At 36.2% G+C, this 17,507-nt stretch overlaps 1 protein-coding gene across 1 annotated transcript in view; it reads left to right on the plus strand.

Annotated features, from left to right (window-relative positions):
- The window catches only part of ADAMTS19 (ADAM metallopeptidase with thrombospondin type 1 motif 19), a 141,592-nt gene that overhangs the window by 13,468 nt on the left and 110,617 nt on the right, over positions 1-17,507 (plus strand). Inside the window, exon 3 of the mRNA XM_032676746.1 lies at positions 12,073-12,238. Coding sequence (XP_032532637.1) covers positions 12,073-12,238 — 166 coding nt within the window. The remainder of the gene's footprint in view (positions 1-12,072; positions 12,239-17,507) is intronic.

Genomic DNA, 17,507 nt, shown 5'->3' on the forward strand with positions numbered 1-17,507 from the left:
ATTTTTTTTAAATCCTGGCTTACTTTATAGAAGTTGTTGTATTTCTTGTGGAAAGGAGATAACGGCTGGGGTTGTGATTTTTTTTTTTTTTTTTGACAGTAAGTCAGCGGTCATGTTCCATTTTATGGAGCATGTACTTGATGAACAAAACCAAATGATTACCAACATTATGCCTTAGTAAGAAAAACATGATAGACACAGTTTACAGGTTAAGTGGCTGTTTTGAAAATGGATATTTATGTCAGTTCTGATTTGAATTCTGCGAATAAAGGTCTGTATCGTGCTTGTTCAAATATAATTTTATCTTGCTTTTCATTTTTATTGTAGTTTTTATTGGCTTGTATTAGCCATCTGTGGTTGGCTGAGAATATTGCTCCAGCATACTTTTTGAAGCAAAATGAAGTAAGGCTTTTCAGAACATTTTGGGGTAACAGACAAGAAGCATTTTCATTCATTCACCAGTTGGTGCTTGCACCAACAATGGAGTTGAAGTCATGCAACTACATACAATGCATGTCTAATGTAGGATTGTGCAGGGGGCCAAATGAAGGTATTTGACCATAGGACTCAAGCATATGACATTTTTGAATTTTTTTTTTCCCTTTGGTTTAGCAGCCTCAGTAGTTGGTTAATGCTTCCTTTTGTAATGGTAGTCATTTCTTTTCATTCACGTGGTAGCTGTGCTTGAATCACAGGCAGCTCTGATCACTGTGTTTTTCATGAACCAAAGTGAAGACACGGCCCATTTGTTACTGTGTCTTCCAGCTTCTTGAAACATAACCCTACGTGAAAATGAGAGCTCATAAAAATAAAAAAAGGTAATTCTGGATCTCGTATAAGGACAGATCAAAATATGTAACCTGAAAGCCAAAACACTAAGAGACCATCGAAGAAATAATTTCTGATTTTAGATGATCATTTGGAGTTGTGAGTATGGGAAGTTTCTATGTTCTTTTAATAGAATAATTCCATTTTTATTTAATTGACTTCCTATTTATAGTATTTTTTCATGCAAGTGAAGAGGAATAAACTAGGTTGCCAATTTGTTACTTTTGCACAGACACGGCCTTCTAGTTTTCCTCTCTTTAGTATCTCTAGCTCCATTGATTACTTATTATTTTTAAATAAATTATTTTTTTACATAAAGCTATATGCAATGAATTTTTCTACATAGTATAAATTCAGAATCTTGATTATGTAAAATAATTTTGTATTTACTATCAAAGCACTGCCATTGATCTAAATCAATATGAAATCAGATCAGGATCTTCTTAGGCTTTAGACAGAGAGGATGGAATTCTGTATCTTGCTTTATTAAGCATATATTGACCAGAGCAGATTGAGAGTCATCATCCTGAATGATTTTTCCACAACAATCTCATTAGTCTTCCCTTTTAACATTCTATGTCTGATCTGACTGAGGCCTACAAAAGAGTTGGAGAGGGACTTTTTACAAGCACATGGGGTAAGAGAAGGGGGGATGGCTTTGAAGTGAAAGAGGGTAGATTTATATCATAAATTAGGGAGAAATTCTTTACTGTGAGGGTGGTGTGGCACTTGAACAGGTTGCCCAGAGAAGCTGTGGGATACCCCTTCCCTGGAAATACTCAAGGTCAGGTTAGATGGGGCTTTGAGCAACCTGGTCTAGTGAAAGGTGTCCTTACCCATGACAGAGGAAGGAAACAAGATTATCTTTAAGGTCCCTCCTAACCCAAACCATTCTATGAGTTTATGATTTTATTAATTCTGTTTATGTCACTGAACTAAATAGACATTTAAGGCTTTCTAGCCCTTTCTTAGGGCTTCTGTTTCTTTTGTAATAGAAACCAAACTACTTGAGAGATAAGAATAAAGGGTAGGAGCCACTGATTGAAGGCAGAAATGATCAGAAAGAGATCATTAATTTATTGGGTTGGTAGAACTATGTGATGTTGTCTTTTGTGACACAGTCATGGTTACCATAAAATCTGTGTTGTTTTAGGCATCTAAGGATGGAAGTATCATATTTGTCTTCTTAAGGGTTATGGAGTGTGCCTTGTGTGTAGTTATGGATATTCTGAACATACAATAGTTGCACTGCTGATGAAGTCTGGTTTGCCAATAGCTGTCTTTATTCTTAATTATGTTAGTCAATCCTTGCACAGTTACCTGTAGCAAATTAATAAAATAGCTTTTCGATTTAAGTTAATTTAAAAGTCAAGTTTTTTTCAGTGTGTCTAACCCAATGTGGCTTGAAAATGGGTTTTAAGTTGACTGTCACATACATTGAGTTCCATTTCAACAGTGCCTTGTAGTGCCTGGATCAGAAATGCTAGTTTGATTTTAAAATTTTGTAAATTAAGTCACCTGTAATCACTGTAGGTTTTCTGTTCATCATAAACTTCCAGAGTGCTTCATAAGGAAAAGAAGTAAGAACATGCCTGTACTAAGTCTTCATTTTTTAATTTGTAGTTTATAAATATAAATCTTTAGATGTTAATAATTTTGAATTTATGATTTTAAAGATGTAATTGTGCAATACTTTTCTTGAGGGAAAATGAAACTATTTAAGTGAAAGAAAATGGAATTTCATGTACTGTAAACTCAAGATTCTGGACCATCTTTGTATTCCCTTTCATTTTCTTCCTCTTTGAAAGGATGTAGCATCTAAACACTTGACAGATTAATAGATGTAAAGCTGTGGAGGACATATATTTAAAATCTCAATAGTTGCAACTTAGTAAAAAAATACATTTACTTACAGAGTAATTTTAGCTGTGTAACATGGTCACAGGAAAAAAGCATTTGGAGTTTTTATGCTTCCCTCAAACATTTTTCAAGCAATAGATCTGTTAAAAGAACAACATATGTTTAATTTCAGTTAACTTCTTAAAGTTTGCTGGGGGTTTTTATTTTTTTTGTTTGTTTGGTTGGTTGGTTGGTTTGGTTTGGTTTGGTTTTCTTTTTTGGGGGGGAAGTTGTTCTTAATTTTTTGGGGTTTTATATGAGAAACTGTGAAAGCATACATGATGTTGTAATGAACTTGTTGGCACATTACTTAGGTGAAGCAATTTTCACCACTGTATCTAGCTAGTAACATATTGTATGCCTTATGCCTTAATAAAAGTAAGTAGCATCAAAGATTAACAGATAAAACTAGTTAGATCTAGGGAATTGAGATGGAAAAAGTTATTTTTATAAAAGCTGAATGTCAGATGTTACAATGACTGTAAAATAACAAACTGGAAATAGCAAAGAGTAGGAAGTGTGTTATATGCAGTGGTCCTATGACATGTTTTACTGTTGTTCTTCACATTCCCACTTCTTTAAGACTTCATTCTCCATGTGAAGCTGGCTGCCTTTCAGTGGAAGAGGTACCTTTGAAGCAACTTCCTACAACTGCTCCAAAGTCCAGCTCTCAGAAATTTATCTGACAGACAAAGAGTTCCAGTAAAAATTCTGTTTGCTGATGTTCAGAGAGAGGAATTCAATTGTGGCTACAAGGATAATTAGTAGTAAAGCCTATTTCATGAAGCAACAGTCAAAGGCTGGTGCGTTTATCATCACACAGCACAAACTGTGATACAGGATGATTACCTTCTATTAAAACATTGGCGTGAATATCAAGGAACCTGAAAAGCTGGCCCAGAAGGAAAACAATGTAGACCCTGGGACAGATGGATCTAAAAAAAATGACCATGAATCAATAAAGGTAGAAAATTGGAGAGATTTCCAAGTGTTAGAAGATAAAAATATGAAATGTTTCAAATAAGAATAGTAAAATAATAACAGCAGCAATTCTGCTAAAACTATTTTAATTAACAGTAGCAGGGAATACATTAAAAAGAAATGTAGTCTGACAAAGGATTTGTGTTACAAGGGTAAGTGTAAGAAAGCCTCTATTCTACAAAATCTTGAATGCGTAGAAGACTGGACTTGCTCTGTGGATCTAAGACATTTAAAATACAGAGGTAATTTGCATTGTCTGTCCTAGACTTTCTAATTCTTCATCATTTTTTTCAGTACTACAGGACTTAAGCAGTGACAATTAGGTGGTATAGTGAAAATAAAGCAATAATACATGCTGCATATGACCTAAAGGGGAAATTTGATTTGACTTAGCAAGTTGAGTTTAGCTGAGTCTGTTTCAATATTCAAGTGACATTTATAAGCAAACCTACAATTTTACAGGTGATGTATAAATTTCCTTTAAAATGTTTGATTTCCTGTCTAGAATAAGAAGATTAAATGGCTTTATATGACTTTGAGACAGTAATAAGAAAGCTGAAAATCCATTGGGCTAGGTAAGTCACTGGAGGAACAAGCCAACTGTTCCCTCGGCTGGTGCTTCCATCAAGACAGTGTCCTTTGTTCTGAATCATATGTGTGGCCTGTGTTAATACCAAGTGCTCCAATCAGCATTGAAGAAGTCCAGATGATTCACTTGGTAGCAGGTGGTCTTTTCCTGCTGGTTTTTTTTATCCTTTTATAGAATACACAGCTTCTTCTTGTGCAGGGGCCCGTTTTACTTCGTCACAAATCCTTCCTAAGTTCAGGAGTTTTTGATCCTTTGACCCACGGTTTAATCAGCTGGAACCCAGGCAAGAGCTTCTTGGGCACAGGAAAAGAAAGGGGGTTTGAATATATTAATTTCAGCACTTTGCAATTGGTTTGTCAGTTCTACTAAATTCTTCTGGAGGTTAAAGGCCAGTAGTTTCACAGTAGTTGAAAATGCATTGATATTTCTGAAAATAGTGGCACAAGCTGAACCAGCACAAGCTGAACCAGGGGACTCTCTGAGTGATGGGACAGTATAGGTTGCAAGAATCTACAGCCAGTTGGTATTTGTAATAAGAACAGAGAGTAGCTGGCATGTGAAGAGGTGGTCACTTTAACCTGATGACCAGCCTGTTACACCTCACAGAAAGCTGAGGGACTTGTGTCTGATTCATGAGTTTCACTGCTGATAGCAGCGACTGAATATTGGCTTTAAAAATGATTAGGAAGCACGGTTTTTGCTCTTGTCTGAAAGAGAAACTGAAAATAAACGAGAGAGTTTAGTATTGATAAATTTTGTGGTTTTTATTTGCGGTTTCATTTTGTGTGTAGTGAGCACCTGTTTAATGGCGAGTAGCATAGCGAGTGCTGCTGAGTAACAACACAAATACTTTCCTGCATCTATGTGGATTTTTCAGAGGGTGAGGAGTGCGGCAAGTGTAATAACTACTTCAGCATTTTAATGTTATTATTCGTAAAACCCCAGTATCTGCTTAAGATGATGATCATGAAAGATGGGTATACCCTGCTGGAAATTAGGGAATTTGTACTTGCTCTGAAATTTGTGTTAGTCTTTAAGAAAAAAGGGATTTGTGCTCTTTTGTTTAGCCTTGTGAATTGTGTACCAGTTCATAGCATATTTTAGGTAATATCTTCATTAAAAGGAATCTTAACTGTACATCATGTAGGCTAAAGCCAATTAGGTATAAATTCCATGAAATATAAATCAGATATCACCATTGCACATTTATTATTATGATCATGTATTGTATCATGGGGAATATTTCAGCTTTTCATCTTTGGCATGGGTTGTTGTGGATTTAGAAAACTCCAGAAGAAAGCAAAAGAGATGAGAGCTTTTATGGTAAACCCAGATACCATGGGACCTGTGATAAAAGTGACAATCCTGAAACAAAAAACAGATGTGAAACAGGGATAAGGAGATTAGAACATTATAGTGATACATATAGATTTTTGACATAGACCTTTGTTGATATATCTGCCTTTGCAGCTTTTTTCTTCCTTTCTTTAAAGATAGAATTAATTGAAACACTTTAAAGCTTAGTGTTATCAGTGAGAATTTTACCTGTAAACATTGAAAAGCTCTTTTGACCTACTTGGGAAATCGTAGGTCAAACTATCTATGCTTATAGATTTAAAATGTCTGTGGGGTTTTTGTTTATCACCTTAAGATAAGTGTGTGAAATGCATCCTTTACCTTTAAAGACACTGTATTGCAGCTGTGCAGACAGGTTGCAGCTTGATAGTTAATTATTTCAGATGTACATGAGAACTTTCCCTATAACAGTTCTTATTACAATGCAGCATTTTTGTCTAAAGTCCAATAAAATCTAAGGCCATCACAAAGAATACATTAAACACAATGGAGACATTTCTGCAAATGCCTTTTGCATATATTAAAAGTACATCCCAAATGTGAAAAACTAGTCATGTAATTTACACTATGTGTACTCTGTAAGTGGGTAGTGTCTAAATAAGCTGTGTAGAATTTATGTGTCTTATATCTTAGGAGTGCACTCTGCAGTTTAAAGATCACAGAGGTTTACCTTCTAATCTCAGATTTTTCTGCAGGGAAAAGAAATGTGAGCTTCTCAGTGAAAAAGTTCAGCACTATTGGGGGCCATTTGGGTGAGCAGGTTTTTTCAGAGCTGTGGAATTCTTGCAGAGAATATAGCCTGACACCATCTTCCCAGCTGAAACTCAAATACCTTTTCTCAGTTGAGCTGTACTTTGTAAAAATACCACTTGAAGAACACAAGTCTTCAATGAGATAGACTACACATTACTGAGAACTGAATAATTGAAATTCAGAACCTGAAACTGTTGAGGGAAGCCTGTAGGCAGTGAGTTTGGAACACGGCTATAGAACAATGTGTTGCTGGTGAGATATTCTTGCCACCAGGTAAATTTGATGCTTCTCTGCTGCTCTTCACTAGGTGGGAAGCACTGTACAGTCCAGATAAAATGTTTTCATCTCTAGGTACGAAAGGAAGAGTTTTCTCCACATTTAATTTCTACTTGAAAAACTACTCTATATAAGTAAAGCTGATTTAAAAAAGTGAAAGTAGCATTCATGTTGCAGAGCTAAAAAAATGGAATGTAAGCTTGAATAAAAGTTTGCGTTGCTGTTGGTTCTGTATTTTGGCAGTGCTGTGGTGTTTGCTATCCTGGATTATTCTCTTTAAAGTTATGACTTAGCTGCACATATAAAGAAATATACATGGATTCTAATGGAGAGATGATTTAACTCTGAGTTGGAACTTTTAATTTATAAGCATAAATCAGGAAGAATAGGGAAAAGTTGAGGTAGGATTAATAGATTTCCACAGTATTTTTATGAAAAAAAGAAAAGGGATTGAGGAATACTGTATATTGTTGCAATTCCTCATATAAAATACGATATGTCTTAAAATGGTATCATGGAATGTTCACTGGTAGTCTTCAGAGTATACAGTTATATGTTGTTTAAGGTGATTTTAAAATCAAGGGATAATAAGTGAAATAACTGGTAACATCCTGTGATAGATTGCAAACTTGTGTAACAAAATAATTCATTACACACATAGGATTATTAAAATATTTTTATTGTGGTGGTAGTCAATGACTGTTTGTGGTTACTTCTAAGGTAGACTATTCTTTGTATAGATATCATCTGCACTGTGAAGACAGTTTAAAAATCATAGCAAATATTAGAATATTGGCAATTTAACCAGCGCTTGCACTCAATACAGCAGTGATTTCAATTAATGTGTTTATAGAGAGAGATTTAGGTAGTAACAAAGGAAATATTTTATTTCTGGTTAGGAAACAGAAAATTTGGAATCTATAGGAAATGCCAAACATCTTAGGCGTTTGGCTGATGGTGGTTTGAGGGGTAAAAAACCACAGACCCTGTCAATGGACCTGATACCTATAGTTTCTTTATCCATTAGTCTCTGTTACTTCAGTTTCTTTTCAAGAAATCTGATTCGTTTGGATTTGTGTCCTTTCTGTGATCATCTTACACTTCACTCTCTGCTGTTGTCTTGAGAGATTGTTCTCGGTTGAATAAGGTTATTTGAATGATGGCATATGTTGAAATGTGTCAGAATATGCAGACCCATCTCAATTTTGGACACTTCACTGTTCTACTTGATTTGTATCTAACAAAAATGAAGAAATTCTTTTGTGTGTGCAACATCAGCTTTTGCTAAAAGTAGTCATGAGCTTAAACATGAGAACAGCATCCTATAGAGAAGGATTTCTCTAAGGATTCAGAGTAGTGTGTGTCTTAAACCAGACTGGAAGTACAGGAGCGTGGAAGGATTTAAAAGCCATGGAAAAATTGTTTCTTCAGATCTCGAATTTGGAGGTTAGCACCTGAATGCATGATTTTATCCCAGTGGTCTCTGCATAAGAGTCTGAATGTTTTTCCATTGTCAGTACTATAAGGTGCATGTATGCGAACTTTCTTAAGGCACAGACCTACCATTAAAACGGATCCCAGAAAGAATTGGATTGAATGCTATGTCAGCAGTGATAATACTGACTTTCTCCCTGCTTTGATGTCTCCCAGCTCTGTGCAGCAGAGTGGATTGAGCAGGTAGGTGGAGGAAACCTTTAGGAGAAGCATGGTGTATATGATGTGCGGAGCCGTGAAATGCAGTCAACTGAAGACAGAAGTTGCTGGCACTTGTGACATATTTCTTCAGCCTTCAGCAGTGGAGGTTCTTAAAGATGGAAAGCAGTAGTGTGTTTGAATAACAAGAGCGTGTGAAGTTCTTACACTGTTATTTACACAGTTTGTAAACTTGTTGTTATCTTGCTTTATTATTCGCTTTAGTATGAGCTGGAGATTCTATTTTTGTTGTGTTTCAGCTGGAGTCAGGTTCTGAAAGCATTGTTAGAATCATGATACTAAATTTAGTCTGGACTTATAAAATCGTGGAGGAAGACATTCTTCAGATGGGGTTACTGATATACAAACTAAAGATTTTGCCTCTGTACTCAGAAAAAAATCTTCAGTTCCGTGACATTTGACAAATAATACAAAGTCTATTATGAGATTATGTTTCAAAATAAATAAATATTGAACTTGTAAACAAGAGGGGTTTTTTTGCATGGTACATTGAAGAGAACTTTTCGTTTTTATACTGCAGATGACATTCATATTTTGGTGCTGATGGTTGTAATATGTGTATTAAATGATACGTACATTTTCTGCGTCTGATACCCATACACTTTTTTCTTGCCTGATACTTGCCTGAGCATGAAGAAATACAGTCTTGTACAGCCTGTCCTTGTGTGCATTTGCTTCATGAAGCAATGGAGAGTTGACTGCAGGAAGTCCTAAACTGAAACTATTACAGCTGGACATACCCCCTGCTCTTCACCCACCCTGTGGCACTCAGGGTACTGGGGGAAGATGTTTTCATTTCTCTTTGTTTTCTACTATCCAAATCTGTTTTAATTTGGCAGTAAATTAATTTTCTGTAGGCCAAGTTTTATTTCCCCATCATTTGATGAAGTTTGCCCTAGACTTAAAGTGTCTCTTTACTGCACAAAGTACATAAAAAGCAGAGCAAGTACCTGGTTCATCCTTACTTAGAAAATCTGAGGAATTTGTTGCCAAATGAGACTGTGCTGGGCTTGAAGTCTACTGAGATGTGTGTGCTACATTTAAGGTTGCTTAATTTTTTTCGGGTAACCTGCATGACAATGGCATGTTATGTTACCTTTGCATGAGATAAGTTCCAGCATCCTGGTAGGGTTTTCAGTTGCAGCTGTGAGCAGTGGTACTTCCTCAGATGAAACTGGTGGAAAATGAGTTAATTCCTCAGAACTCAGAGTTGTACTCCGGATGCATATTAGGGGTTTTTATTTTTACTTTTTTTTTTTTAATCTTTGTTTTGCTGTGTGTTTTCATGGCATGGAACTTTTGCGATTGGAATAGTCTAAAGGCTGCAATTGCCCCTGGCATTCAATGTCTGAAAAAGTACGGAAACTGTGGTGCTTTAATGCATTACTTTGATTTTCTCTACTTTCTGTGTTCACTTCCATGGTAGAAGATCTCCTTAACTCCACTTCTAATGGTTATGGAAAAATAAGGGTATGGTTGGCAAGGATACAGCTTCATCTTCCCTTTTCTACTTGTGAAATTGTCCAATAGATGGAGAAATAGCCTTTTTTTTTTTTTTTTTTCAAAAACAGTCAGAATGATAACAGAGATTACTTGGTTACCCAGATTTGTCTGAAAATTACCCATTTGCATACATATAACTTTACATCACTGGTTTTTAACTTCTGACTCAGGAAACTGGCAATATTTTTTTTATTTCCCAACCATTGAGTTAAAATTCGGTTTATGCAAGGAGCAGAAAGAAAACATTAAATGTCAGTGGTCATAGCACATCTTTTCAGTTGGTACTCTGAAGAGCATAATCTTAAAGCCCTGGTTTCAATTTACAGCAAAGAGAATGAAGACAGGAGAAATACGGCAAATGTTCTACGAAGGAGTTTTTGTGTAAGGGGGACTAAGGCCTTGTTTTTAGTTGGTGGACAGGGAAAACTTGCAGCACCACCTAATGGACTGCTACTCCTGTTCTATACCCAGAGTTTATCAACGTCTTTTACAGTCTAAATAATTCTTTAAAAAAAATTAAATAATCTGTGCCTGAATGAAATTCAGCATTAGACATAAAAATAAAATGAAAAGTAGTCTATGCATTTTACTAGTATTTGAGAACTATCCTTTTAAATAAAAATTAATTTCACTCATAATTTATATTAGAAAAGTTAATTCTTACCTAAAAATAACATTTTTCCAGATGCATAGAAGTGTTATCTTGCAGGTGTACAGAAAGTACTCCAGATGCATAGAAGTGTTATCTTGCAGGTGTACAGAAAGTACCTAGTGATACACAACTAGCTGATCTTCTAATCTGTAACATTTAAAGCTCATGATGAACTGAACCTAAAAAAGCAAGTGCAGGAAGGAAAAGGAACAGCCAAAAACCCAGATATTTTATGTTTGTGTACAGTGTTAGTGATGACCTTTCAATGTCTGTTCAGCATTCTGTAACTAGTGTAGCTGATTGAAAAATTAAATACATGTATTCACATTTATTTCATATGATTGTGCAGAAAGATTTTATTGGATTTTTTCTTTTTAAAGTAATGCCCACACATGCTTGAAGGAAATTGTGTTTTGTACCACATATGAAATTTGAGTTTGTTTTCTTGCTTGGGTCAGAATACTTTTTAGATGATTTATCCATGTGTCAGGCAGGATAACCAGTGTGATAATGGCACCTACATAATGCCGGAAGAAACAAAATTGTTTTCTGTTTCTCTCCATTGATGCAACATAGAAACACAGAGAAGAACTTTTTGCTTCTCTTAGCCAGATGTTTCACCTTGTTTTCTTTCTGTAATAAAAATGTTTAATAGGTTTTTTAAGTTTAGAAAATGAGTAAAGTAACTGTCACTGCTGCTGATGTGGGAAAAAACACCCTCAAAATCTTTCTGTCTCCTGCTTTACTCTTGATAGGAACTTGTGTGTGTTGGCAGCTTACCAATTTGAGCTGAGTTAGATTTGTATGGTATTTATATAAATACGTTTTATAGTATTTTTTTAACTTTGGTCACACTCTGTTAATATTAAATATGCATCTGGTATGTTAACTTTTCATGTATGTTTGTGTGTATAAATATTTTGGGATGGGGAGGACCTAAACAAATAAGTGGCTGTATTAAAATATTTTTCTGGTGTAACTGCTGGCAACTAAGGAGGGATTGCTGCCTTTTTTAATAGGTTTGGATTGGGTTTTTTTGTTTTAAATTTGACTAAGTGTAAAAGGAGTGCCACAAGATGTCTTTTCCACCTTCACATTTATTCAGGATGTATTCTTATGCCTTAAATTGTTCCTGTTATTTCATTAAATGTGGTTACCTAAAAATGTGACAATACACTGAATAATAAAACCAGTGTATAGATTTTTCTGTAAATGCTGTATGTATTTAAATGACCCCCTGGGTCTCCTAAACCAAACTTTTAACATTCCGTATCTTTTACTGTGCATATGCTACTGGCAGGTAGCCACCCACCCACCCAGATATAGTTGAAATAAATGAAAGTTATTCTAGTTCTTCTAAGTAGAAGGCTTGTAAAACACAAAGGTAGTCACTTTACTCATAAGGTTACTAAAACAAAGCGTTTTCTTAAATGGGAGTTTTGTGGGTTTTGTTTTTTTTTCTTCTGCAGGACTGTGCGCAACTTAGTAAAGTCTTGTGTGTCCCTTTTGTTTTCCTTTGCAGATGGGGTTTATACAGATTAACGAGGACTTCATATTTATTGAGCCACTCAATCGCACTTTGGCTGTGACAGGCCACGCACACAGGGTGTACAGAAGGAAAAGGTCCACAGAGGAGAAATTCACCGAAAGGCCAGCTTCTCAGAACCAGTACTGTGGTGTGGTTACAGGTAACACACAAACTGCACTGAAAAGTTCTAACGTGGCAAATACGTTTTTTAAGATAAGTAGACGCCAGTTTAAAAAAAAAAAAAACAAAAACAAAAACCAAACAACAAAAGCATATCTAATCATTCTCGTAGCAATACCTTACGGTGAACTTTGAGGTGGGCAAGCTGAGGCTGCAATTTTACTTGTTGGAAGAGGGAACTGTCCACTGAGGAACAGACATTGCTTCTTAATTTCCATTCGTATATGAAAGTAGAACTCTTTGGATCATTTTTCTCCTTCAGCTTAATAATTACAATCTCTTTTTTTTCCCTCTTCATAGTTGCTTAATTACTCGCTACATGCAAGGCTTCTACTTAATTTTCTGTTTTAAAAGGCTGGAGTGTGTTGAAGAGTTCTTCCTAGTTTTGGTTAGTAATAAGTCTTGAGCTTTCAAATGTGTCTGACACTGAATTGAAATTATTTTTATAAGTGTTCTGGTTCTATGATTGACACTTATAAGACCTGTATGAAACAATCCTAATGCATCTTTGTCAATGACAGCTAGAAGAAACCATTGAAGTAGAAGGGTTTCAACAAAAATTTGGCACATAGTGATGACTTAATAGTCTTCAATGGAGAAGTAAAACTTGCTTTTGTGACAGATGACATTCTGTTGTTCCTGCTTCATCATCAGCTCACCTTCTTCAAAGGCCAGAGGGTATCTCACTCTTTTGACCTCAGCATGAGCTGAGGGTGTTTCTAATGTTGTTGTCAGAAGTTGTTTTTCTTCAGGAAATCAACCAGGATGAGTGCACATTTGTAGGCATGTTTTTCATGCATAACTGAGATACTGACAAAGTGAAAGAAATGGCAGAGGTAACTGACGTGAGTAGGGAGCTGGATTGTATATTTCAGGTGAGGCAGAAGGAACTGAGTTATTTCAAATAGGTAAGGAAAGGTAAAGGAAGGATGCAGCTGCAGTTTTCTGGTGCCTAAGGGTCTGCAGGGAGAAGATGAAGCCAGACATTCCTTAGAGGTATGCTGTGACAGACAACAGATGTAACTTGAATTCAAGGAAATTTCAATTAGCATAAGGAAAAAAAAATCTCAGCAAGAATGCTGGGCACTGCAAGAGTGAGGCTGTTGAGTCCATGTCCTCAGACATTTATAAAATGTAACTGGAAATGGCTCTAAGAGAGCTAATCAGACTTTGACATTTGAACAGGCTAGTGCAGGAGGTTGGACTAGCTGCCTTCCAGGGATCACTTTCAGCCTGTGCTTTGCTGTGGCTATCTAATCCTTCCTGAACATTTTATATGGTTACAGAATAACTGTGACAGGCCTTTTTTTTTTGTGTGTGTGTTCTTTTTTTTTTTTTTCCCCCCCATTTTGGAAGTATTGTTTTTATAGTTAGGCATGCATCCACAGTTTGAAATCAAAGATAAATCAGCAAAACAAGGCTGTTATTGTAGCTATGAAGCAGGACTAAACAAATAGCATTTAACTTCCTTCAGCAGACTCTATATTACTCTTCTAGGCATTGTATTTTGTTGACACTGCTTATCTTAAAGTGAAGATTTCTATATTAGCAAAAGTTGTTCACATAAGGTAAAACTGTTTATTCTTCTCTATTAATGATAAATAAGTTAAGAGTATCCATGCCTGCATGTGTTTGGGAATGAGAAAGAGAAAATGAAAAGTATGCATGGTGTGTACACTGTGAAGTGAGAGGGGCATCTGACAAATAGCAAACCATGATGGGTATTAAAATGAGTAAAGATGCAAACTCTTCTGTAAGGACATTATTTTTCTGTGATGTTCATTGACAGATATCCTTTATGCTCTTATGCTCTAAAGCAGAAAAGTCAGCTTATTCTTTTACAATAATCTTACTCTCAAGGCTCTGACTTGTTGCAAATAGTCTGTCAACAGAGATTCAAATATTTGCTTGAAGTAAGTTTTATTATCTCTACTACCAGCTTTTAAATTTCAGAATAGTTCAAGCTGTGCATAACTGATTGGCATCTTCTGGCATAGCTTTATTGCCGGAGGGTATAAATATCTGCTGTTTCTCACTGATGCTGTTGTACTAGCAAGACCAGTCCCTCACTCTGCAGGTATAAGTTATTTTAATAAGAGGGGCTGCAGTAAGCTGCATGCTTAAATGCTCTGTGTATGCTGGGAGCAATTTGCTGGTGTGACATGAAGTTAGCTAATACCACCAAAATATTAACGTTACAGACAGAGACTTAAAGGTGGGTTGAAGCATCAATGATAAGCCTTTACATCAATATTTTAGAAATTCTAAGTCAAATCCTAAACTAAGTAGATCAGTTGAACAGATATAAAACAAATGAGTATATGGGCTTCTGAGATAGTCTCAGGTTATGCACAGCTGCTTTTGGTAGAATTGTAGCCCTGTGGCATAGAGCAACTCAGTAATATGGAAACTTCTCAGCAATAGGGACCTATCTTAAAACCGGATCTCTTGCTTCTACAGTACTTGTGTGCTGTCCCAGAATAGGTGCTCTGGGACAGGTATTTGTGCTGCTGGTTTTGATCCAAATTGGTCTCAAAGGCTGGCTACCTATCAAGCAAATGTGTATTGCCAGTGATGAACTGTAATCATCGTTAAGAAGGAATGAATGTCTGTGCTAGAGGTGTTGAAGGATCACTATTGGAAATAATAGCTTTTCATGGAGAACTAGCAGAGGCAATCAAAGAAGGTATTGTTTGTTGTCCGTTACTGTTGAGGGCTGGATTGAAATTTGCTACACAGCCAAACTTGTTTGGAGAGAACAAAGAACTTGTTTTTGTGAATGGGGTGGTTTTCTTAGTAATTAGGGGAGGGAGAGAATCATACTAACAGAAGCAGATGCTTTCTTGATTGGTAACATTGTGCGTGTACATACTTTTGTTGAAAGTGTGTATGATTTATTTACATATGTAAGCCAGTTGCACATGCACAGACCTTACACATCACACCTTTCTTTAGCACATAGCCCATGAAACCTTTAAAAGCAACCAGTTCAGGAGCATGTTACAGAGAAAATGGGAGAGAGGTTGTAATTAGAGCAAAGGGCCACATTGGGAAGCTAAGTTATTTTCCTTCTACCTAATCTGAAACTTTGGGGAAAAAAAAATCTTCTCAAGTAGTCATTCCTTTACACGAAGTGAGACCTCGTCCAGGATATGTTAAGTGTGAATTTTGAATCCCATCTGAATTTTTGAGACTGGAAGACTCCTCTTCTACTTCTTAGTTCTGGCAATAAACAGTATACTGTCCTGGGCTACCAGCATGCTTCTCCTCTTAGTGTGATGCAGTTTTGCAGGAAAAAGCCTGCTAAATTTCACTGAATCAAAAGGTGAAGTTTTACTTTTTGGGATGTAGACTCGGTACTCAGCTGGGAGAGCTGTGTTGATTCTTGCTCTGCAGCCTGTTTCTATGTGATAGTCATGGAAAAAAAAATGCATAAACAATCTTGGTCATAGCTCTGGACCTATGAGGTGAAGACTGGTGCTACTTGAGATATTCATTTCTGTTCCTTGGATTAGAAAAAAGTTATCACTCTGCAGGAAGGTATTTAAATCCCTATTTAAACTGTAGTGGAGGTATAGCTCATGGCTGCTTAAGTTCCTGAGTATTCCCTATCTGGACAGAGTACTACAATTTCCATATGACTCAGGTACCGGTTTTTCTTTTCCCTGGGAAAAGAAAGCCTGGTGAGTGACGGTGATTGCTCTGTAGTTTGGGTCTCATGAGCCTATACTCAGGAAATGTTTTTGTGCCTGAGGACTTGTAGGGGTCCAACAGTCCTGTAGTTACAGCCTGTTCTTGGTGTTGGCTCAGATACTTTATGTAACCTGTGGATATAGTAGCCGGCTTTAAATACCTTTTGGGGTTTTGGGTGGGGTTATTGTTTTGTTAACACTCTTGTTATTTTCTCTTAATTGCCTATTGAATGCCAGATGTACTTGCTGCAGTATTTGTAGCCTTCTTGCTGGAGTACTGCAATATTCCAAGCTTTCCTTTCAGTCAATTGAGTTTAAGTAATAAATTGATGTGTGCACAAAATAGAAGTCTTATTGCACAGAACACTCCTGTTAAATTTACTTTTTATTTTAACAATGTAATCAAATATTAAGATGAATTTGTGCATCTTTAATCAGACTTTTATCTTGCTAGCACATGCGGTATTGATGTAGGTGGTTTTTTTCCGGGAGTTGTTATCTCTTACATACTGTACCTTCAATAATGACCTCTTCTTTATAATTTTTATGACTTTATAATTATATTTATGACTATATAAAGAAGCAAGTTTTTTTACCTAAAGCCTGTTTTGCCTGTTATCTGGCAGCAACCATGACAGTTGTTGACTAGTAGTACCAAAATTACTAATTCCATTTATTTGAAGTTCTTAGGGAAGAGCTACAATTTTCTGATAAATGAAATCTCGTGATGGGGATTTCTGCCAGCAATTTGGGAAAGGTTGGCTGGCCAAGAACAGATTGTCCATTGGTTTGTTAATGGGACAGATAGCTAAGGCAAATGATGGGCACAGCCCCTGGCAGACAGCTTGTCTGCAGAACTGTGTAGTCTTCCCATCCACTACAATCCCAAAAGCAGAGGTTTCAACAGTTTGCAGTTTATGGGACCACAGTGACCTTAGTGTTTAGCACAATGCTGTATTTTATTGTGGACTGCTTACTGTCAATTCTGCACTCCTAGCTATAACTTTTAGAGAGGTGTGTTAACAGACTGCTCTGTACAGGCTAGATGCTGTTTTTTACAAAGAAATGAGGAATGAATAAACTGTTCCTGGAAACTGCACTGGAATCAATCACTGTGCCTATGAGGAAGGCAGATTGACCAGATGGCTTCTGAGGGATCTTTTCTAACCCAAATTAGTCAACTGTTTAAACTTAGATCTATAGCTTATTCTTGCAGCATTAAATGTTTGTACATTAAATCATAGTACTATAGCTTTTAGACTGTGGGAGTTTTGGCACAAATACTGACACTGAAACTTCATGAGAAATTATCCTCAAAAGAGTGATGAAAACACACATAATGCTTTATAAACTAGGCTGTAGATCCACAGTTAGAAAACGTGAATAAGGCTAGGGGCTAGCAAAAGTTATGAAGCTAAGCACGTGTCTGAAGGCTCACAATTTAAATTTAAATTTAAATTTAAATTTAATCTTAGATAGTTTATGAATTTATAAACTGTTTCTACTTCTAGGAAATCAAACACCAAATGTTTATTTCTGGAGAATATATACTTTTTT

This window comes from Chiroxiphia lanceolata, chromosome Z (assembly GCF_009829145.1).
Source record: "Chiroxiphia lanceolata isolate bChiLan1 chromosome Z, bChiLan1.pri, whole genome shotgun sequence".
In the NCBI taxonomy this organism is placed as follows: Eukaryota; Metazoa; Chordata; class Aves; order Passeriformes; family Pipridae; genus Chiroxiphia; species Chiroxiphia lanceolata.